Source organism: Rhipicephalus sanguineus, chromosome 3 (assembly GCF_013339695.2).
Source record: "Rhipicephalus sanguineus isolate Rsan-2018 chromosome 3, BIME_Rsan_1.4, whole genome shotgun sequence".
NCBI lineage: Eukaryota > Metazoa > Arthropoda > Arachnida > Ixodida > Ixodidae > Rhipicephalus > Rhipicephalus sanguineus.
The window spans coordinates 219,279,986-219,304,514 of NC_051178.1; the positions used below are offsets into that span (position 1 = coordinate 219,279,986).

A 24,529-nucleotide genomic window follows, 5' to 3' on the forward strand; every position below is an offset into this window, starting at 1 on the left:
TCTTTCTGTCTGTCTGTCTTTCTGTTTGTCGGCACGTCCCTCGATTCGCCCACTCGGCCAAAGTTGAACCACTTGCACAAGGGCCAGCCATCGTGAACTGCTCACTAGGTTCATACTTGTGTACATGGTTGATCAAAAAGCAAACATTACGCATATCTGAGGCGCAACATCACTAGGTAAGTACTAGGTGGTGTGTTCCTTTAATAGAAAATACATAGATACGTAATTCTAGAGACCCTAGTTTCTTAAGCTGCGCTGAAAATGCGACTGCGCCGAAACTTGGTTTCCCCCGTGCCCTCTGCGCGAGCTCATTGTTGTGTTTCGGTTTCAGTTCAGTATTGCACTGTACGAGTGCCATGGGGCGCCGCTCTGGCATTCCTGCTTTACCCAGGCGACGTGAATATAAAAGAGTGTGTGGAGAGTACTCGTTGAGTGCGGACGTTTCTTCTGCTTCGCGCCAAACCGCGTGTTCGGGCTGGCTGGCGTCCCCGCCGGTCGCATTGGTCACCGCCGGTCTTGCCTGCTGCTGCGCCGGGACTACCAGCCCGCAACACAGCATTCACGTTTCCCGACGTATTGCCAGATGGCGTTCATATCTCACGCAGCGCCTCTTCTATCGTCTTTAGATGACATTTGCAGCGAAGCACGCAGATACGCGGCCAATTTTTTCTCTCGCTTATCAATACCTATAGGGGAAAGAACGAAGTCAACACCCTCTTACATAAAATCTACAGGTTATCTCTCAGAGTACCCATTCGAACGTCCACCGAATGGTTCATGGACAGGACAGGCACATTCAGCACCTTAGACGAACTCATCGAAGATCACTTAACCGCCCAATATTCTCTAACACACAAACCGGAAGATGGAAAGTCGAAACTGCCAGTATCATGCCAACTCATACCACTAAAACCAAACTCTGTACACCTGACCAAATACGCATGAATTCCGCCGCTCCCCGAAAACATGCACCCTGTGCAACACGAGCGACGGCCGCGTGCAAACGTTCTTGCGAAACATTTCAAATGCGAAGCATTTCTTAGCGAACATCTCCGATTTTGAGCGTATCTATCTATCTATCTATCTATCTATCTATCTATCTATCTATCTATCTATCTATCTATCTATCTATCTATCTATCTATCTATCTATCTATCTATCTATCTATCTATCTATCTATCTATCTATCTATCTAGCCGCTTACGACGTTTTGCTCTCCTGGCCGTTTCGGTAGTGGGATGTATGCCAACATTGGTACGGTATAACGTGACTGTATGACAGACGTAAATGACAGGTCATAACATGAAAATCATGATAGGTGTGTCATGTGCAGCATAATTTACATGACATGGTCTCGGGGAGCTCGCGGCCGTTTCACAAGCTTGACATGTACCAGATTTGGTATTGTGTGATACGACTGCATGGCGAATATAAATGACAGGTGGCAAAATGAGAATCATGATATGCATGTCATGTAGGGCATGATTTACATGGGAATCTCATGGAGCGCTCGCAGCCGGTTCGCTAGCTTGACATACACCAAAACTAGTAGTGCGTGACGTGACTGTATGACGAACATAAATGACAGGTAGTAACATGAGAATCATGACATGCATGTCATGTAGGGCATGATTTACATGAGAATCTCATGGAGCGCTCGCAGTCAGTTCGCCTGCTTGACATACACTAAAGCTGGTATTGTGTGACGTGACTGCATGGAGAATATAAATGACAGGTCACAACATGACAATCATGACATGCATGTCATGTAGGGCATGATATACATGCCACGCTCGTGGTGGGATCGCGGGCGGTTCACCAGCTATACATTCACCAAAACTGGTATTGCGAGACGTGACTCCATGACGTACATAAATGAGAGCTGGTAACATGACAATCATGAGATGCATGTCATGTTGAGCATGATTTACATGCCACGCTCATGGTGCGCTCGTGGGCGGTTCGCTAGCTTGACATACACCAAAACTAGTAGTGCGTGACGTGACTGTATGACGAGCATAAATGACAGGTAGTTCATGACATGCATGTCATGTATGGCATGATTTACATGGGAATCTCATGGAGCGCTAACAGCCGGTTCGCTTGCTTGACATACACTAAGACTGGTATTGTGTGACGTGACTGCATGGAGAATATAAATGACAGGTGGTAACATGACAATCATGACATGCATGTCATGTTCGGCATGATTTACATGCCACGCTTATGGTGCGCTCGTGGGTGGTGTGCTTGCTTGACATAGACCAAAACTGGTATTGCGTGACGTGGTGTATGACGAGCATAAATTACATGTGGTAACATGACAATCATGACAAGCATGTCATGTACGGCATGATTTACATGCGAATCTCATGGTGTGCTCGTGAGTGGTTCGCTACCTTGAGATACACCAAGACTGGTATTACGTGACGTGGCTGTATGACGAACATAAATGAGGTGGTAACATGACAATCATGACATTCATGTGATGTACGGCATGATTTACATGCGAATCTCATGGTGCGCTCACAGCCAGTTCGCTAGCTTGACACACCAAAACTGGTGCTGCGTGACGTGACTGCATGGAGAATATAAATGACAGGTGGTAACGTGCATGTCATGTAGGGCATGATTTACATGCCATGCTCATGGTGCGCTCGCGGCCGGTTCGTTAGCTTGACATACATCAAAACTGGTATTGCGTGACGTCACTGTAGACGAACGTAAATGACAGGTGGTAAGATGGCAGTCATGATATGCATGTCATGTAGGGCATGATTTACATCCCACATTCATGGTGCGCTCGCGGCAGGTTCGCTAGTTTGACATACACCAAAACTGCTATTGCGTCACGTGAGTGTTTGACGAACATAAATGACAGGTGATAACCTGACAATCATGACATGCATGTCATAATTTACATGCCACACTAATGGTGCGCTCGTGGCCGATTCGCTAGCTTGACATACACCATAACTGGTTTAAACTGAAGTGACTGTATGACGACTATAAATGACAGGTGGTATACATAAAAATCATGACATGCATGTCATGTACGGCATGATTTACATGCCACTCTCTTGGTGCGCTTCCGGCTGTTTTGTTAACTCAATATATACCAAAATTTTTATGGCATAAAATCAGTGCATTACGAACATAAATGGCAGGTTATGCATTATATGTACCAAAATATACGTTTTATTAGCATAGTATATACCTTATTGTAAATACCCGCATGCATGCATGAGAAACATACGATATATATTGGACTAGATGGCATGACATGAATAACATCATTTGCCTCAAAGACAAGAAAGGCGATATTTGCAGCTCTTTGCTGCCTGCTTCTCATTACATCGATTCCCACAGTGCGTGGGATCTGCCTAATTTTTTTAACACGAAAGTGTTTTATGCCGGGGTTCACCAAGACTTCAATGACGTATTTCCGCCACGGAAATGACGTCGAAAAAATTTACACGATCAGATGGCAAAGAAAAAAAGGTTCCGTCACCGGGCATCGAACCCACGACCGCTCTGCCCGTAACAACCGATCCCGGGCACGCTATCTGCTGCGCCACGGTCACAGACTCTAGAGGCTTTACAACACGCCTTTTATATCTACCACTCTCCTGGTCGGCGGGGTGGTGTTGCCCTCTGGGAGCGGTGAGGCAAAGTAATTCGTCATTACTATGGCCTCCGCGATTAGCGCCTGCAACGCGTTACACGTCCGTCCCATTCGGCGCGTTTTCAATAGAAGTTCAATTTTGTCAATGCCTTAACAGACCGCGAGGTGGCGACATTAGCCCAAGCGTCGTAAAAGCGTCGGCTTCGCTCATAGCATCACGCTAATCCAAACCGAAAATAGCTCTGCGACGCGCGCCTGCCTCACCTGGCTGTAACACCGCGTTCCCCGCTCACGCGCTCGCCCCGAGAAAAATCGCGGCCGGGCTACCGGGGCGGCACGACGCGCTTTGCGTTTCCATCTAGTGCAGCCGTGGTGTTCAATCACATTTTAACATGCCGCGGGATGGCGACCAAGTTCTGCGTCTAATATGCGACGCTCTTCTGGCTATCACACCTCGTTCTCTCATTACGCTTTCACCGTTAACTACTACAACTACCACAAGGTTTTGTTTAATCATTTAACATGGACGTTAGTCGTCGGGATGGAGATGTACCACTAATCATCAAAATGGGTGCATACACGTCAAACGGTGCCATTAGCTGCCAGGCATCAATATACATTGTGCAAACTCTCTTATTCAATGTACAGTAAATATTCAGTTACTTCTGTAAGGAGATGCTTTACTTTCGTGTTATTCCGATTTCTATGACGGAGGGATAAATCATGTTTTTTTTTTAATTCTAAGGAACTGCTCTACGTCGATGCTGCCGGATGCAGTGCCGGTCCTGTTTTTTGGCCCGCTCAGTTGTAAGCTCTCTCGACCAGACTGATTATTCGATTTCTGCTTCCTCTTCTGAGGAGCAAGCCGCCATATGGCTCTAGCTCTTGGCGTGCCAAATGGTTCAGCAATTGCCAGTGACTCTAAAACTGCCATCTTCAATTTTAGAGCGGGAAGGGTGACCGAAACAGCCATCTCTCTCCTCCTGGGCAACCCCGAAACAAGATGCCGCTTCAATGTGGCCTTCCGCGCACGCGGGCCTTGCCGCTAACGAAGCGGCTCACGCCAGCGCCCGACAGTTCATGGTCTCGGCGCACGCATTAGATCAGCGAAACTGCGTATTGACAAAGGCCCCGTTCGCTGCACGGGATCACCTTATAACTTTTTGTGACATCTGCAGCCACTACCGCGTCGACCGTTTAACCTTTCCGCCGCTAATAACTAAGTGCTGTGGCGAGCCCCTTGCCCTCTCCTGGCCACATCATCAACCAGTCCTGCAAATATTGCTCTGCAACGAAGGTGAATCTTAGTCATATCATGTGGAGGTGACCTCCCCCGTCTCTCCACGAAGTATTAGGTAAGGTGGAGCACCGGGAGGCTGCATTGTGCAGCTCCAAAGCCGACATCCAGGAGGCCATGCTCAGTTGGGCAGAGAGGGTTGCGGATGACTACCGTGTGTGGCAGCCTGCCCGGCCCCCCTTGTCTTTCAAGAGGAAAAATATAGTTTTGCCTAGGCATATACCCAGTTAAGACGAACACGAGATCTCTCAGGTATATGTGCTGGATAGACGGATAGAAAGGGGCAAAATGTCTTCGGTATTCCAAAGAATGCTTCGCACTCACTAACGTCAGTAATTATAAGTCACTAATACGCTGGCAAGACATTCGTAACGTCATCCAATAAGATCGGTCACTTGTCCGACGTCGCTCACCCACGCAGCAGGCCATGAGCAAGAGCGGCTGAGTATGGAGATCTACAACGATTAGCAGATTTCAAAACGTTCTGATAAACTGCACACATTTCGCAGAGACCTCAAGTTTGACTGCTTGTTAGTGCAAAATAGTCAAAACTGTGTCAGCGTCCTCTTAAATTCGTGAGGGCAAGACGCGAGAAAGACGCTCTCGCAGTTGCGCAACCTGAGCTCTAGTAATACGATGCTCTAGCTCGGCCACTAGAACAATTCCATTCGATGCAGGAGCAGCACGCGTTCGCTATTTATTTTTTAAATGGTGTGCAGTCGTGTTAACCCAGCCATAGGAATTCCAGGAAAAGTCGGTGACCCTCCCTAGCACTTAAGCCTGCTTCGTGCAGGACATGTGGCGCTCTCAGGTTCCTCCGCCCTGGAGAATTCGCGTGGTGTCGCGCTACCTCCTGTATCAGCCAAGCTATGACCGAGTGGCGATGTGATGTGGACATAAAACTCGCATACAAGGGCATGCCGCTCACCTGCGTTAGCGCCCGTGACGATCACGGTCTTGCCGTCCATGCTGGCGTTGGAACGGCACACACCTTTGCGCACCATGAGAGCGAGTACGCACAAGGTGCCCACTTGGAGCAAAAACAGTGCTTCGCGCACTGTGCGCCATATCGTGGCGAACACCTTCTGGTGGCTGGCCGTCGGCAGCTCTTCGACGCCCATGTCTCTCTTCATGCTCGGCTGCAGAGGCAACACGTGTCATTCGCACATTTGTGGTCTCTTTAACGACGTTTTCAAGAGCGGAGCTGTTTCAGCACGGCACGTGGCGCAGTCTCGGGCGGGTACCCGCCGAGCTATGACGTCACCGTGCGTCGCCTAGCAGCGCGTTGGAGGAAGGAGAGGAGGAAATGAGTGGATAGAAAGAGGAGAATAAATCAATAGAATGAAATAAAATTTCCTGGCTAGGCGGGATTAAAACCGGGTTCCTACGGTCAGACTGCGAGTGTCCTAACCACTCAGGCTATCCAGGCCCGCTAGCCGAAAAGGCATTTATGGGAATCATGCGACTGCACTGCTGTGGGCGAGAGAACGACACAAGTATAGAAAGAAGGAGAAACAAGGAGAGAAAAGACACACACAGAGAGAGAAGTAAAGAAAGAGCAAGCAATAGAGAGAGACAAAAAGAAAGCTTAGCAAGGGGGGGGGGGGGCGTCAATGCCAAGTGAGGGTGACGAGTTTAGCACGAGAAAGGGATGTGGAGGCGAAGAAGACTCATGTCATGGGGCGCAGGAAGGAAAGGACAAGCAGACGGTGAGAGGGTATACCATAGCAGAACCATGTATAGTATAACATAGCAAGAGGTGGGAAAACACAGTTGAAGAAGTAATTAGGCATGCATGTGCACCAACAAAATGCCGGTAGGTCAGCGCAGAATAAAAACATACACTTTTAACAGAACGCAAAAGATACGTAAATACAATTTAAGTGTGGAAGTACATGCGCATGTGCGCCAATAAAATTTTCTAAGGGAAAAACGGATGGCGGTAACGAATTCCCATTTTAACACGAGAGTGTTTGATGCGGTAGTGCACTAACACTTTCAGTCACAGAAATACGTCAGCAAAATGAACGCCATGAGGCCACAAAGACAAATAAACTATAAGAAAAATATCCGTTCACAGTAGTCGAACCCAATACTTCTCGGTCCGCGACGTAGGCTGGCGGGCGTTTAGCCCACTCAGCCAAGGAGGCTACATGAAGGTGCATTTTATCTTTCACACGTTTCGCTCACAGTGCTCTTGGATGGATGGATGGATGGATGGATGGATGGATGGATGGATGCTATGAGAGTCCCCTTTATAACGGGGAGGTGACATGTGTGCCACCAGACTCGAAAAAGAAATTAAAAACTTCGTTGCCGCCGCAATTAGATCCTGCAACGCGCCGTTGCTACGACCCTCCCATTCGGTGCGTTCCCAATGGGAGAAGTCTAATTTCGTCGACGTTTTAACACGCCGCGAGGTGGCAGCTTTAGCCCTAGTCTGGCTCATGGCGTCCATCCATATCGAAAAAAATGCCCCTACCTCCCCGAAGGGAATCATGAGGAAGTGCGAAGGCATTTCTTGCGCCGAGAGTACACGGCGTAGTAATTTTATTGGCGTAAAGCTGGACGCATCGACGCGCTCAAGTGTCTCCCTTTTGGGCGCCTCTTTCAACGAACGCTTCCTACGTGCGTTCGTAATCACCTCAGGGATGTTGCCACCGCCTTCAATGCAGCACAAACGCGTTTAGAACGCGCTGTTTTCAGGCTGTGCCAAAGCAGCACAAACGCTACAAACGCGTTTCAAACGCACTGCATTGAGGCGGTGGCGCAGGGAGGAGAGAGAGCGAACGGCGAGACAAGGAGCGGCGAAGCACTGCACCTACCATCTCCTACACTCTCTCCACACGCGCGGGAGGTCCGCCGAGCTCCCGCGATGCGAGCGCCCTCACACGCCAGAGCGCGCTCCTCCTTTCCACTCACTCTCCGCTGCTCCGCCCGCACCACCTGCTCCGGTTGCTAGGGGCGAGGATAAGCGCACGCGCCCGCAGCTGTTGCTATTGGAGAGGGAGTGTGAGCAGAGAGGCGCGCGGCCACCGACCGACGCCTGACATAGCCCGACTAAGAAATGCATTCGCATTTAAAATAGCTCTCAAACGCTCGCCTGGCTGTCGCACCGCGTTCCCCGTTCGCCCTGTGAGAATTAACGGCCGGGCTAGAGGACAGACAGGACGCTCATCGCGCTTCTCATCGCGTTTCACGACGCTTTCAAGGAGTGCATATCGAGTATCAATGTTTGCTATGTGCTAGTTGATACCATCTTTACGCGGGATTCCCCATATGCGGTGTCCAGGTATATCTTAACTTCAGCTACCGCGAGGGTTAAATCATGGTCATGGGCGTTAGTCCTTGGAACGGATATGTGCCGATAGGCTTCAACGTGAGTGCGTCCACATCGAGCGGTCCTATACCTGCCAAACAACAATAGACATTAGACAAGCAGTCATATACCTATAAACAATCAACTACTTGTGTTATACCGATTCCTATGACGCAGGGATCAGCCATCTTCTGCGGTGAGTGACATCTTACACACAGGTTATAGGCTCCACCCACAGACTACAGCGCGCCTGCTATTCCCTGCGAAAGACAGTCGCGCTAGTTGGCCTCTGCTCTAACCGTACATTTAGGCGCCCTGCTTCTCGTCCATCCACTGTCTCATGCCGCATGGTCACGCAGTGGTCAATGCAGGCCTAGAACCAGGCTAACAATACTCAAACGTAGTGCGAACTAACAAGGTATAATATAATATAAACTACAGAAATAACCAAGATTTAGTCTGAATAATTCACCTAAAATCGCAAAGAGTGCTTCTGAAACATCCCACTGGTACCAGCACCGCGCAAGAGAGGGCGCTGCCACCCCGTAAAGCGCGCAATTGTCAGGGAAATTGCTCGGATGGCCGTGCTGCGCACATACTCAGGTTCACGGTAGTGGAGATGCATTAAGTGCCCGATTTAGAGCGTCGCCAGGCCGTGCACAAGACCGATCTTAGCGCAGGATCTCGCGCGGTGTTTAGAAATACACCGGCATCCACAAGACCGACATTAGAGCAGCAACTCGCGCTGTATTTAGAACTGCACCAGGGCCTACACAAGAACGGTATTAGCGCATAGTTTCGTGCGGTATTTAGAACTAGACCAAGCCCTGCATAAAACCGACATTAGCGTAGGATCTCGCGCAGTATTTTCAACTACACCGGGGCGTACGCAAGACCGACATTAGCGCAGGATTTCGCGCGGGATTTAGAACTACACCCCGGCCTACACAAGAACAATATTAGTGCAGGACTTCAGATGTATTTAGAACTACACCAGGGCCTACACAAGAACCACATTAGCACAGGATTTCGCGCGGGATTTAGAACTACACCAAGGCCTACACAAGAACAATATTAGTGCAGGATTTCAGATGTATTGAGAACTACGCCAGGGCCTACACAAAAACCACATTAGCACAGGATTTTCGCGGTGTTGAGAAGTGCACCAGGCCCTGCATAAAGCCGACATTAGCACAGGATATTGCACGGTATTTAGAACTACACCAGGGCGTACACAAGACCGACATTAGCGCAGGGTTTCGCGCGGGATTTAGAACTACACCAAGGCCTCCACAAGAACAGTACTAGTGCAGGATTTCAGATGTATTTAGAGCTACACCTGGGTCTACACGACAACGATATTAGCGAATGATTTCGCGCGTGATTTAGAACTATACGAGGGCTTACACAACAACAGCAATAGCACATTTTTCTTCATGAAACAGAGCACAAAAGGACAAATTCACGCACACATAAAATGACACAAACACAAGCGCTGTGTCACTTGATGTGTGTTTGAATTTGTCCTTTTGTGCGCTGCTTCATCAAATATCATATGTCACCAACTAGACCATCAGTACACATTAAATAGCACAAGATATTGCGCGCTGTTTAGAACTACACCATGCCCTGCACAAGTCCGACATTAGCGCAGAATTTTGCACGGTATTTAGAACTACGCCAGGACCTTCACAAGAACGATACAATTGAACCTCAATTTAACGGAGTGGTCGGGACCCTTGTATTAGTTCGTTAAATGGGAAACTTTGTACAGCCGACAGGAGGAAAAATTTCTTTCGAGAGAAGGACAAGAGAAAAAGCTGGTGATTTCTACCTGCACGCGCTTCGTGAGCACACAATTCGCGTAGCTGGCCAGTGAAATCAAAGCGTCCTCGGCACTCTCGTGTGCCCCAGCAAACCACCTAAGAAGGTCGACGGCGTCTTGTGCTCCGGCAAATAACTGCACTATCTTCTCGTCGTCGAGGACTTCTGTTGTGTCCGTCTCCTCGTCTGCGGACCGGCGTTAACGAAGTCGTCCAAGTTATGATCTGCGGCCACCTCGTCACGCCTACGAAGCTCTTTCCAACAACTAGGGTGTGCAGCCTGACAGCACACTGCCAGGCTGCATCTACAATTTATGGCGTCTAGAATGTCTGGCAGCACACTGCCAAACATTCTGGACGCCATAAGTTTGGTAAAACGTCTTTTTTCTGCACCTTTTTCCCCCCGAATGCTTGGTTAAATCAGGTTTGGCAGCGAAGTTTTTTAACACGAAAGTGTTTTATGCCGGGGTCCACCAAGACTTCAGTGACGTATTTCTGTCAGGGAAATGATGTGGAAAAAATATACACGATCAGATAGCAAAGAAAAAAAGTTCCGACAACAGGCATCTAGCCCACGACCACTCGGTCCGCAACAACAGATGCCGGGTACGCTATCCACTGCACCACGGTCTTTTTTTTTTCTTTGCGGTGAGGCATAGTGGCCTGATGACGGCGAACGGGAAGGTTGTCGGGGCGTCGACTGCGTTCATGCGAGGTAGTCGGCGATGTCGCGTGGTCTTTCACCGCGCTGTGGACGCGGCGCGTCAATGGCGAACCCACGCAGTCCCATCTGTCGGTACTGGCAGCGGCGGTAGGTGTGGCCAGCTTCTCCGCAATGGTAGCAGAGTGGGCGGTGGTCTGAGGCGCGCCAAACGTCGGTCATCCTCGGTGTGTAGCGCTGGCTGGCGGCAGGCGGTATGACGTCGGTGGTGGCGGTGCAACTGCTGGGGCGGCGCGGCGTCTTGACGTGGGCGAGGAGGGGGGCGTTGCGTCAGGCTGCAACAGCATAGCTCATTGCTTGCAGCTGCGGCGGTGCCGGCTGAGGAACACCCAGTGACTACTGGATTTTCTCGCGTACAACGTGAGCAATCGACGTCACTTCGGGCTGTCCAAAGGTGCGAGCTTTCGCAGCTCCTCTAGCACGATGGCACGTATCGTTTCGCGCCAGTCCTCGGAGCCAAGGGCATGAGCAGCCGCGCTGTCTTGAAATGCGCGGCGGTTGTACTGCCGGGTGCGCATCACGAGCGTCTTTTCGATGGTTGTTGCCTCCGAGAGGGATTCTTGGATGGTCTTGGTTGGGTTTCTCATCAGTCCCGCGAACAGCTTCTGTGTGTGTGTGCGTGTGCGTGTGTGTGTGAAAAATTTTATTAAAGATCTTTCTTGGGGAACTTATACGCAGAAATTTTGGTCTGTCTTTCTGTCTGTCTTTCTGTTTGTCGGCACGTCACCCGATTGAGCCACCCGGCCAAAGTTGGACCACTTGCTTACCGCGCACCCATCTTGAACTGGTACGGCTGTTCATACTTGTGAACGTTGTCGATCAAAAGTAAATATTACGCATATCTGAGGCGCAACATCATTAGGTAAGTATTAGGTGGTGTGTTCCTTTAATAGAAAATACATAGATACGCAATTTTAAAGACCCTAGTTTCTTAAGCTGCGCTAAAAATGCGACTTCGCTGAAACTTGTTTTCCTCCGTGCCCTCTGCACAAGCTCATGTTGTGTTTCGGTTTCGGTTCAGCATTGCATTGTACGAATGACAGGGGGCGCCGCTCTGGCATTCCTGTTTTACCCACGCGACGTGTAAATAAGAGTTGGTGGAGAGTACTCGTTGAGTGCGGACGTTTCTTCTCCTTCGGCGCATCGCGCCAAACAGCGTGTTCGGGCTGGCCGGCGTACCCACCGGTCACGTTGGTCACCGCCGGTCTTCGCCTGCCGCTGCGCCGGGACTACCAGCCCGCAACACAGCACTCATGCTTCCCGACGTATTGACAGATGGCGTCCATATCTCACGCAGCGCCTCTTCTATCATCTTTAGACGACATTTGCAGCGAAGCACGCAGATACGCGGCCAATTTTTTAATAAAATGAGTCTGCACGCCCAAAAAGACCCCTTACATAGGGGGAGTCCTTATTCCGAGACTCCGCTGGACAACGCCGCTATCCGCGCCCGTTGGACTAGAGCCCGTTAAGACTCCAGGCCTGAGCAATTGAGTAGGGCTGCCTCCCATGCCTCTCTAGTAGGGGAAGGGTTAGGGGGAATGGAAGGATTCAACTGACATGCCCAAACCATGTGAAAGTTATCGGAGACTTCCCCACAGTGAGGGCACCGCCCATCAACTTTCGGGTCAAAATTTTTTACATTGCAGGACACAACAAGGTGTTGGTCTGCAGGCGCCTTAAGGTTCGTTCATCGGCTTTACTCAGGCCCTTAGCAGGGACCGGTAAAAGCCGATGGCGTTCGCAATAGTGAGCCAGAATTTCTTTGGATTGCAGAAGCGGTTGCATCTCTGAGCCAGAAAAGCCTGGGTGAGGTGCCCGGGGGATAAGCGCGCGGGCGGCCGCGTCCGCAGCCTCGTTACCTCGAAGGCCCTGGTGACCCGGAGTCCAAATGATGCGTTTAGGTGAGGGGTCCGAGTCCCTCGCGGCTCGCTTTAGAATTTCGTAGGCTAAAGGTGAGACCTCGCCCGCCAGGTAGTTTTCACAGGCTCTGCGCGAATCTGTTATGATCACCCTCGAGTTCGTGTCCGAGGCGGCAAGCGCTATTGCTACCTCCTCTGCCCGCGCGGAGTTGATAGCCCGATAGGAGAGCCTATTAACGCGTTGGTCCTGGTGAACTACGGCGGCCGTGTAGAATCCGGTGGGCGACGGCCCTGCCTTATCGACGTAGTATACACCCTGCTTGGATCCATATTGGTGTTCGAGGGCCCGAGAGCGCGCCCCTCGTCTGCCTTCGTGTGTCTGCGAGTGCATGTTGCGAGGTAGTGGAGAAACCCAGAGCTTGTGGCGCCACAGTTTTGGAATTCGGCATGTCTCCACTGGAATGCAGTCATGTTTTATGTGCAAGCGGTCTAACAGGCGGCGCCCAGATACAGTCTCCGAAAGTCGCGTATATTGGTTTACGAGGTGGGCTTCCTTCAACTCCTGGAAGGAGTTGAGCACCCCCAGTGCCGACAACTTGGCATTGGAGGTAGTTACCGGGAGGTCCAAAGCTCGCTTTGTAGCCTTCCTAATGATGGCGTCAATGCGTTGATCGTGTTGCTTCGTAGTGCGAAGGTAGGGTCCGGAGTAGTGGATCCGGCTGATTACAAAGGCATGGACAAGCCGAAGCGCATCCCTGCCCCGCAACTCGCCGCTTGACTCCTCGCATGAGGAAGCGAACTTTCTTCTCCTCGGTCATGTCAGGGTCAGCATGGCGGAACAGTCGGTTCATCTCTTCTGTGTAGATGGTGACGGTCTCATTCGTTAGCTGGGTGGTAGTCTCCAGCAAAGCAGAGGCCTTTTCCTTGCGGACGATGCTCGTGAAGGTATTCAGGAGCGACGTCCGAAAGAGGTCCCACCTTTGAAGTGTTCATTCTCCGTTCTCAAACCACGTCTTTGCGGCGTCATCTAAGTAGAAGTAAATGTGTCGCAGTTTCTCTTCAGTGTCCCAGTTGTTGAAGGTGGCGACTCGGTCGTAAGTCTCCAGCCAGCTCTCCGGGTATTCAAATGACAATCCACGGAAAGTCAGTGGCTCCCTTGGCTGCTGCATCACGACCGTTGTAGGCGACACAGCGGCCGTCATTGTGGCTGTCGTCTTCGTCGTTGTGGTCCTGATCTTGTCGGGTAGGGGTCCGCATTCTAGTGAGAGACCTTGCTGCCTGCGGGTAGCTCGCTGGTCAGTGCTGGCGTCGATGTCGCCTTAGAAGTGTGGGCTTGGCTTACGGCTGGAGGGGGGCGTTTGGTACATGGACCGGAAAACACCTTCACCAGATGTCACTAAGTCGTGACGTCGACGAAGTGAGCAGTCGGCGTGTAGATTATGAAACTCGTTTATTTGGCCGAACTTGTACCGGGAAAAGGAAAGTCAAACTACAGCAATACACACTGTACACTGATAGCGGTGAACAGACCGTCGGCCGTCGATAAAACTGCTCCTGGCTGTGACTTGCCGTCTTTTATACATCACGCTTAGAGCTTTCCAGTGTTATCACTGGTGGTCGCGCAAGCTCTGGAATAATCTAGGCTGTTCGCGCCGCGCAATCTTAACAAAGTGACAAAGTGACCTGCTACAATCGCGAACCTCCTCAAACACTGCCGCGTGGTCAGCGCCGAGCGTTGCTAATCGTCATTGATGGTCAAACCCGAATACATCAAAATAAAGCAAGAAGCGGGCATGGCAATATATACATATAGAGCCAAGGGTTAAAAAGTACATTATTAGAGGCAGGCGAGTGAAATCAGTTGCAAATTGCAGACAGCCACTCTGCGCACTACAGATAACTTTTTGTTTTGTAGTTAATATATTTATTTCGGATTATTTTACTAAACTGCTAAATATTTACTTTAGGCAAGAGAATGTGACTTGCAAAGTTCGAGAGCGTCTTCAGAAACCCCCATTGCATTATTTGCGATAAAGAAAGTCTTACGTATACAATTTTTTCCAAGCTGCAAACAGAGCCCGTGAAATACGGAAAAAAAAACCCACGTGACTAGCGCATTCATGCGCAGCGAAAGTGCTACTCTCAGCCGTGTTTGAGCGAACGAAATTAGCTGCGGCTGCGACTCCCCGGCTCCGTTGCAGTGGTAGGACGATAAGTTGGCGGTGGTTTCTTGGCCGGCATCAGCGAGTTGGCGCGCGTGACGGTGCAGGTTGTAGCGAGCGCGGGCCAAGAAACCACCGTTAACTTATCGGCCTACCTCTTTAACGGAGCCGGCAAGTCGCGGCCGCAGCTGATTACGTTCGCTCAAACCACGGTTGAGAGCAGCACGTTCACTGCGCGCGAATGCGCTAGTCACGTGGTTCTTTTTGCATTTCGCGGGCTCTTTTTGCAGCTTGGAAACAATGGTATGCGGGAGATTTTCTTTATCGCAAATAATGCTATGGGGGTTTCTGAAGACGTTCTCAAACTTTGCTAGTCGCATTTTTTGGCTGAAGTCCATATTGAGCAATTTAATTCAATAAGCATAATTAACAAATAATTAGGTACAAAACACAAAATTATCTCAGCTGATTTCACTCGCCTGCCTGTAATAGTGTACTTTGTAACCCTTGCCTAAAGATAGCTGGGACACCCGGTATATATATATATACATATATATATATATATATATATATATATATATATATATATATATATATATATATATATATATATATATATATATATACGGGGGTAATTCTATGTCATTTTGGCGCGGTGGTTGTTCGAGCATCTCCAACCACGCTGAAAACCATCGTGCTAGTACATGTGAAATTTAAAAGTAGTTATTCAGGTGGTATATGTCGGGGAAAAATTTTCGATTCTTAGATGGCGCTTCGAACTTTGCACTCGGAAGTAAGACTATGTCGCGCAGAATAATTTATACAGTATTGCTGCCTTGAGCCACTAAGGGAGAGAGCAGCAACTCATTTTGGTAGCCGGCAGGGGGCAACCCTGCCTTCATGTCGGCCCTTGCTCTCTGGCAGCATCCTCGGCCTGATGGACGGCCACGAGCTGGTTCTCAGGTGCCGTGCAGAGCAGCACGTTCTCCCACTGCCTCCCATTGTGAATTTTTCGGCCCTCTCGGGGCTTCCTTGGGCAGGCCCTAAGAATGCGATCTAGGTGCGCCCTTTCACGGCCGCTGCATGCAAAAAATCACAGCATATCCACGGAGTGAATGATGATGAGTGGGCGAAGCTGCGGAGGTTCATCGGTAAACCGTGAATCTTCCGTGGATTCTGCCCAGTACATCATCACCGACGTGAGATCGGGCGCGTTTATACTAAAGGTTCGATGAGTTATGACGATTTGCAGCTCACTTTAATTTTACATGTGCGCTGTGAATTTTCATTGTTTAGAAAACCATTGCTTTAGAAAACATCTGGCGTCTTTCGTTAAGCAGCTGGCGTCTTTTCGTTTTGCTTTAGAAACATCTGGCGTTCTTTCGTTTTGCTTTTAGAAAACATCTGGCGTCTTTCGTTGGTTTCTTTCATCAATCAACGGCGTTTTGAACAAAATTTTTATTGTTTGATCACGCTTATTATCCCTGCTGCTTGCCAAAAAGCAAAAGCGTGGGCAACATGCATTTATTTACGTGCACAAAAATCTACCTCATGTTAAACTACACATTCAGTGAAAAATGTCGTAAAGATGTTGACATAGCCAACAAAAAGGCTGGCAAGAACCAGTGTGAAACGCTGAAAAAGAAAGAACGATGGTGCAGCCAACGATAAAGGCTGGCAAAAAACATTGGAGCTGCCAATGTTTATACAATGTTGGCGATACGTACGACGGACAATGTTGGCTACAGCCATCCCTGCCATTATTGGCGATATGTTGGACGGACAATGTTGGCTCCAGCCATCCTTGCCATTATTGGAAAACCATTGACATCCAATATTGGACCAATGCACATTTAGGTGTAGCAAACCCCCAAAAGTCAACGCAGGACCAATATTTCTGCCAATATTTACCAACGTTGTTCCGACATTGGTCCAATGCCGGCGTGCTGCCTGGGCAGGCACTACCTTGGAGGTAAACAATGGCTGCTAATGGGAATGAGAGACAGAAGAAGTCGGCTTTTAGCTAACACTTACACTTCTACTTCTACTAACGTTTCCTACTGGAACATGCCAATGGCTGCTAATGGGGAATGAGAGACAGAAGAATTCGGCTTTTAGTTAACGCGCACGCTGCGAATTTTTCATTGTTCAACAACGCACAGGAAAAATCTCCCACCGGCACCGACATTCACTCGCTTTTAAGTTACATTACCACTTCAGCGAGCTCTGTTCCCTTCAGTGCCCTTCTAAACCCTTCTGTGTGTTCAGTGCTTCTAGTGCGCGCTTCGTGCAACGCACGCCTGCTTACCTTCGCTATGAAACGCCCCTATATGCCACCACTTATCAGCCAATTGTTGGGCCCCTTCCTGGCCACACAAGGCCATACCCGACAGATGTGCCGCATCTTGAAGTCGGAAACGTGGAGGCAAATCGAGCTGCTGAAGGACTGTTTGCTACTAAGCTGTTTTCAACGAGTACCCCAACGACGCCTCTTGCAGTGCTACCGCCAGGAGTTACAAGAGGTGGGCCAATTAACGGAATTTGTGTGGAAGAGCATGCTCGCCAACTTACCTAAGAAGCCGAAATCGCACGTCCCAGGACAGGAAGTCAAGAAGTTGGGTAATATAGCCATCCCCGACAAGGTAGAAGAAGTCCTCAGGCTGGGGCCCAAATTCTGCTTAGCTCCGAAGTTGGACAAAGTTGAAGCATTGTCCCTTGTTAGGGCTGCTGCCAAGAAGGCTACCGCGCCCGAAGCGGACCGCGTAGTTCTCGAATGTATCGAAGCACTACCGTCGAAACTTGCAAGCTCAGGACGCATCAACGTGCGTGGCATCGTGTCCTCGCTACAGGAGAAGAACTACAAGCTTCTGCAGTCCGACAAGGAGGGAGCCTTTGTTGTGGTCCATCCAGACCAGTACCGACTTTTATCCGACAAAGCGCTCAGCGAGAACTTCAAGGAGGCAGAAGAATTCCACCCATCAAAAGCTAAGAAGGTGGCTGTGGAAGTATGTGAAGAAGCGGGTTTACGGAAGCTTGGTGCATCACTGAAGAACTCAAAAGTTCTGTGTCTTAAGGCCTTCTTCTCTGCCAAGACACACAAAGAACGTACCCCTTTCCGGGTGATTGTCTCCGAGGCTGGTTCTTGGCAAAGGTGCTTAGGAAGCTATTTACTCAATTGTTTGAAGTTTCTTGAAGTGAATGACCCGTACATGATTCACAGGGCGTCTGAGGTATCGGATTTTCTAGCCAGGTCTTGCCCTGAGGGAACGCAGGCGTTCTCAGTGGACATCAAAGACCTATTTTACTCCCTGCCGCAAGAAGACCTCGTCAGAGTCGTGAACAAAGGTATAGAAGAGTACCGAGTCGTACGGTTTCAAAACACCATAGGTACCAGCACCTCCAGGTTCGAAGAGTTGCTGGTGCTGTACCTCCGCTCCACAGTGGTTGAACACAATGGACAAATGTACGTACAGAAGAATGGCGTTTGTATCGGCTCGCGCATCGCACCTGTGTTGAGCGATCTGCTTTTAGCACATTATGATGGGATCCTCGATGACAAGCTTCAGTCCGCCGGCTGGGTCCGGATCTTCCGGTATGTCGATGATTACCTGGTTTTATTCCGGGTCCAACCAGAGGAGACCTCCTGTGAAGTGGAAAGAATACTTGGCATGTTCCGGTCCTGTTTTCCAGGCCTTACCTTCACCCGAGAGCTGCCTGTTGAAGGCAAGATTCGCTTCCTTGACATGGAAATCTACCTCGGCCTAAACCACACCTGCTGGTGTTACGCACCACGATCAAAGAAGCTCCTCCTGCCGTTTACATCGAATCACTCAAAGATTGTGAAACGGGCCATCGCTTGTGGAGCCCTGAGAAATGCCCTCGTTCGCTCCTGCCACCACTCGATCGCAAGCAGCTATGGGTCGCAAGTTCAGAGGCTAAAGGAGAGTGGCTACCCGGAGAGCCTCCTGATTTCGTTGACTGCAGCTCTTTTGCGAGAAGTGAGGTCAACGAGGGAACGCATCCGGCCGACCCTTCAGAAGTCTAAGACTGTGGTTATGCCGTATGTACACAGTGTGTCCCACAGCATCAAGAAGGTCGCTGGGCGAGCGGGGGTCCATGTAGTATTGTCGGTCCCCAACAAACTGAGCTCCCTTTGCAAGAAGGTGATGAGAACAAGCAAGGCAGCAAGGGTTGTGTAAAAAAGCACGCAACTAATTATGTCTCTTGCAGGTGTGAAGTAGTGTACGAGATCCCGACCTCGTGTGGGGGTGCCTATATCGGGCAGACGGGCCGTTGCCTGAACGACCGTCTGCGCGAACACGCCAACAACCTCAAGGCAAGAAGCGGTAGCAATTTGGCCATTCACTGTGCTAAGTGTGGCTGTCAACCTCGTTTTAAGGAGACCCGTGTGCTGCGCACATACAAGGACCAGACAGCACGTGAAGTCTACGAGGCTTTCGCAATGAAATGTAAAGATGAAGCATGTGTAAGCGAGCCGTCTATTAATCTAACAGACAAGGAGTGTTGCTATCTCCGTAACTAATCACCTATGACTAAACGACAATGTGCCGCTGGACGCATGCGCCGCTAGAAGCTCTCTTATGTTTCCCTTCCCCATTTTTTCTGTATCTGTGTATATGTTGCGCGTTTTAACAATAAACCATCAGTTGGCAGTCAGCGCTAGTCCTGTGTTCTTTTTTGTCCGCGTCTTCTTGCGCTGTTTTTTTAACCATGGATTCTTGCCAACTGGCTCGCATTCACTCGCTTTTAAGTTACGTGATTGAGGTCCGCCTTTCCCTTGCAAAACTTGCATTGATCTGTTTATACAACCGGGTAATAATTATGACATGCCATGGGATTCGGGTAAGCTTTTGTAGAAGGCACCAGCACGTCGCCTGCTGTCTATTGAGGGAAGTGTGCCGGCGGGAACCGAGCCCTCTCTAATCTGTAATGGTCGGTTATCTCTTTAAAACCGTCCGATCTCTCTCCGTTCCCGGTGGCCGCGTTTCACCCACTCCGTCCGTTAGCCCTCTAGCTAGGTTGTGCACAGTTTCGTTTTCGGGAAGGGAGGAGTGTGAGGGCGCCCACATTATCATGTGCTATCATGAAAGTTAGCTAAGATTCTTAGCGCCTCTGGCAAGATTCGACCTTTAGGGTAATTGTGAAGGGTGGCTTTAGAGTCTCTAACTATAACTTTAGCTTTTGTGGTGCCCACCTCCTAGTGCAATGGACACCTCCTCTGCCACTTCGGCCTTCCCGGTTTCCGTCCGTAAGATGCGTCATGACGGCGATCACACTTTTTCCATTCGCTTATTCTGCTGCGTCTACGTAGAGCACGTCCTGAGAATATGGGAACACGTGATGAAGTGCCTTTGCTCGTTCTGCCCGTCTCTCCTTGTTATATTCGGGGTGCATATTTCCTATTATTGAAGGAATAAAAAGTCATTCTCGCTTATCTGGTGTAAAACCTTTCGTATAACCCCATGCTGTGCCGCCTACGTCACACTTACTGTGTCAGCTCTGTTTTATTCTTTCATATTGCGCTACCGTCGAGAGTGTTATGCATCGTGAGCTTTGGCAATTTTTCATTACGCGCGCTCATTGGGAGTCCTCCTTATACGGTCTTGTGATGATACACTTTACTTTAACTTCCTCCTCCACTTGGAGTTTGCGATAAAGGGCCGTGAAGACTATGCGGCTGATAACAAAAACCTGTACTAGTCAAACGAGGTTATTCCATAAGGCCTACTGGATTCTCTTGATTAGTCTATTCTCTAATGGCCTAATAGTTTCCCCGCTGTGCCCATTCTTCGAGATACCCAGCCCTAGGGCCCTTAATGTTTCTACCATAGGTATTCGATTGCCTTCAGTAAAAACCGCAGTTTCTGGCCTTCCTTGAAGGCTTTTATGCCCTCTGTAAGCCTGTAAATGGTCAGAAGGGCCATGGTGGGGGCTAGTTGGTTGTATACGTTAACACTTGCGACGCGCTGTTTTCGAACACGAAGACAGACGAAAAAACAACAGGTAGTACACACACGTGTGTACTACCTGTTGTTTTTCCGTCTGTCTTCGTGTTCAAAAACAGCGCGTCGCAAGTGTTAACTGTAAATGGTGTTCGGGATGCATGTTTTTTGGTAGCGGTGGGATAATAAGCCGCTTCCTTATGTCGTAAGAAATGTCCACGTGAGTGTCGTTCTTTGGTGTGTGTGTTATTCCGAGCTCTGTAAGTGTGCTTCTGCCAGTAGGTGTTTTGCTATCGTATTGCGCTTTTATATGGGCTTCTATAACTTCTTCAGCGTGTTTTGGACACTTAAGGCTAAAACCTTGTCATTCGATGTGCTTATAGGCAAGCTACATATACGATACGGCTGATGACATAAGTATGAACCAGTCGTACAAGGTTGCTCTCTTGTATCCCATACTATCTATTACCCATTCTCCTAATTAATCTCATTGTTTGTTGTGCGCCATTTTTAAATACTTTTATGGTTTCTCCGTTATGACCATTCGCCGACACGCCAAACCCGAAGACTCTCATGCTGTGTACTACAATGGGCTACCATGTGCAAAAAACTTGATGTTTGTTTTTTCTATAGAACTTTCTAGTCGGTCGGCAGAGGAGTAATCCTGATTTCTGGAGGAACACCTCAGTCCATAACCTATTTCGGGATCGTGTGTACTGCTGCTTTGTAGAGTTTCCTGTATACGTCCATCGCTTCCCCCGGTTACTCGTAGGGGTATGTTCGGCATAAAGGCTACGTTGTAACGCTTCTACCTTTTATAATTCTGCTGGCAGGCCAATCATACCTACGCAGAAACGATGTGACCCAGGACAACGGATTAAGATAACCGAGGAACGCCGACTCCGCCGCCGCCCAATGCATTCGCTCGGGACAAAACCTCCAACGCGGACGCGGCTGTCCAACTCATTCTTTCGCACATGCTTTCCCCTCTCCTTGCGCTGATCACAACGCCTGCGTCGAGGCGCCTGAAAATCATTCAACACCTGCGCTCATGAGCACATGCGCTGACTGGCGAAGGCCGGCGGCGGAGAGCAGACGACAAAACGGGTAGGCAAGCAGACGCAGGAAGGCGTCGAAGCGTGACCGTGCACCGTTGCTACAGCAACTGCAGAGAGAACACCCCCCCCCCCCCCCCCCGTGGCTCCGCTCGAGGACCGACGCCTGTCCTCCGCGGCTTTTAAATGTGAAGCATATCTTAGCGAACCTTAGGCACTCTTTGGGCGTTTCTATCTATCTATCTATCTATCTATCTATCTATCTATCTATCTATCTATCTATCTATCTATCTATCTATCTATCTATCTATCTATCTATCTATCTATCTATCTATCTATCTATCTATCTATCTATCTATCTAGCCCCCTACGTCTGGGCCCTCTCCCGGTTGTCTCCATAGGTTGGTAATATACCGAAATTTGCGTAGCATAGGATGAGTATATGACGAACACGATTCACTGGTGACTACATGAATAACATAAAATATCTGTCCCGTACGTCATGAAACTCTTTCCCTCATTCACGTCTGGCACATATCCGCATACCAGAGTACATGTTATGCGGGTATGTGCCACAGGTGATAAGTCTCAATCAACGCAGTAACCGCGAACATACACAATTATGCGGAAGGAAAGTGATAATATTATTAAATGCGAAGCATTTCTTAGCGAACCTCTGGCACTTTGAGCGTTTCTATCTACGTATCTATCTATCTATCTATCTAGCCGCCTACGTCTGGGCGCTCTCATGATCGCCTCCTTAACTTGGGGTAGACAAAAATTTGCATGGGAGGGTAAGAGGATTTGACGAATATGACTGCCGGGTCATCACATGAATAACGTTAAAATCCTGTCACGTACGTCGTCAAACCCTTTCCACTAGACACCTGTGGCACATACCTGTTTACCATGGGCCGCGGTGTACGGGTATGCGCCACGGGTGATTGACAGTTTATATCTACACAGGAATGGCGAGAACAAACATTGGTGACTACTTAAATGCTAGAGCGTTAAGGAAAACCAACATCGGCAGCGTTGACTCAACGATTGGAAAGAGTGAAAATTAGGATCCCAGCAGGAATCGAACCCAAGCATTCTGCGTGGCAATCAGGTATTCTGCCACTGAGCCACGGCAGGTCTATAAACTGGTTTGGAAAAACAGCCTACGCAGGCGTAATATCGCTGCAACGTCAATTGTGGTTGTGGAGCTTGCTATCTAATTTTACAAGAAAGCAATAAACACTACATGATGCTCCTACGATGTGTACTCCTGCGATACAGGCGTCATATCAGATTAACGTCTGTAGTTCCAGTGTTGGCACTGCTTTTGTAGCAGCCTAATAAACATTACGCTTGTATTCCTATGGTTCAGCAAGCTATATTGAAGCATTGCTCGACCACGGAGGAATACATTAACGAATGTTACATATGATATCCACATCACCGCACCGTACAGTGTACTTCGTCCACTTGAACGACGCAGTGTCCTCTTCATTTCTTACGAGGCTGGGCGATGGCCTCACGCTGACCGAGGAAGATGCCAGATTGATTGACAGCCGCTTTGTAGACTAGGCCACGTAGGGCACATACGCCCAGGTAGTCACGAATACGACAAACACCATCGACTGATGTTGGTCTACGTAGCACTATCCACGCCTACCAGCCTCGACGGCCTATACCTCACCAACGCGAAGGGTGACATCAGGTTCTGACACGTCGCCGGCTCTATCGACAGACAATTTGTCGACGAAGTGACCGAGGCATCCACGATTTCCAACAGCCGTACTAAGCCTCATACTTCACTACATATGAACCCCTCTGTGATCACGACCGGATCCGATAACAAGTCATGACCAGCTGCTGGTGCTCACTGATCACGGTGATGACGCCCTTGTCAAGAACTTCTTGCACACATGCACGCGGGTTCGTGAAACGTGCGTGCGTTCTCGGGACACGTATAAGCACTACATATCAGCTCACCGCTTCTGGTGTTGGTAATAACCACGTTGCCATTGGCACCGTTACCCGACCGTAAACAACTGGATATATAACACATATGCGGCTCTTCAACATATATATTTTGCGTAAAAAATTTATACAGATCTTTAGCGTCATTTTGTAACGTGCCGCTCAGTATTAAAAGTTACGCCACAGTCACCTACCCGCCGCATGCTTCGCATAACATCGACTCACACGGTACGTGGGATCTGCCGACATTTTATTTGTTAGGTTTTTACATCCGAAAACTACGATATGATTATGAGAGGTGCCGTAGTGAAGGGATTCGGAAATTTTCACCATGTGGTATTCTTTAACGTGCACTGACATCGCACAGTACATGGGCCTCTAGCATTTCGTCTCCATCAAAATGCGACCGCCGCGGCCGGGTTTGAACCCGCGACCTTCGGGTCAGCATCCGAGCACCGTAACCACTATACCACAGAGGACCGACGCAAGGAAAGTTAGGGAGCTGAAGTCAGAGCACCCTTTGAAGACGCTGGGCTATCATATCATCCACTCGTCCACGTGGTCCGCAACGGCGACCACGTGGATTACGTGAAAACCGGGGTCTATGCTTCCTACAATAACTCTGCCGAGAGGACGATGTCCCTCATGATTACCGGTGACTTCAGCATTTATTTATCAAAACCCAACAACGTCTGTTTCTTAGACGGCATGAAAGACGGCTTGGATGTGGACAG

At 49.2% G+C, this 24,529-nt stretch overlaps 1 protein-coding gene across 1 annotated transcript in view; it reads right to left on the reverse strand.

Annotated features, from left to right (window-relative positions):
- The window catches only part of LOC119388314 (retinol dehydrogenase 12), a 187,807-nt gene that overhangs the window by 158,954 nt on the left and 4,324 nt on the right, over positions 1 to 24,529 (reverse strand). Inside the window, exon 2 of the mRNA XM_037656014.2 lies at positions 5,851 to 6,061. Coding sequence (XP_037511942.1) covers positions 5,851 to 6,055 — 205 coding nt within the window. The 5' untranslated portion in view covers positions 6,056 to 6,061. The remainder of the gene's footprint in view (positions 1 to 5,850; positions 6,062 to 24,529) is intronic.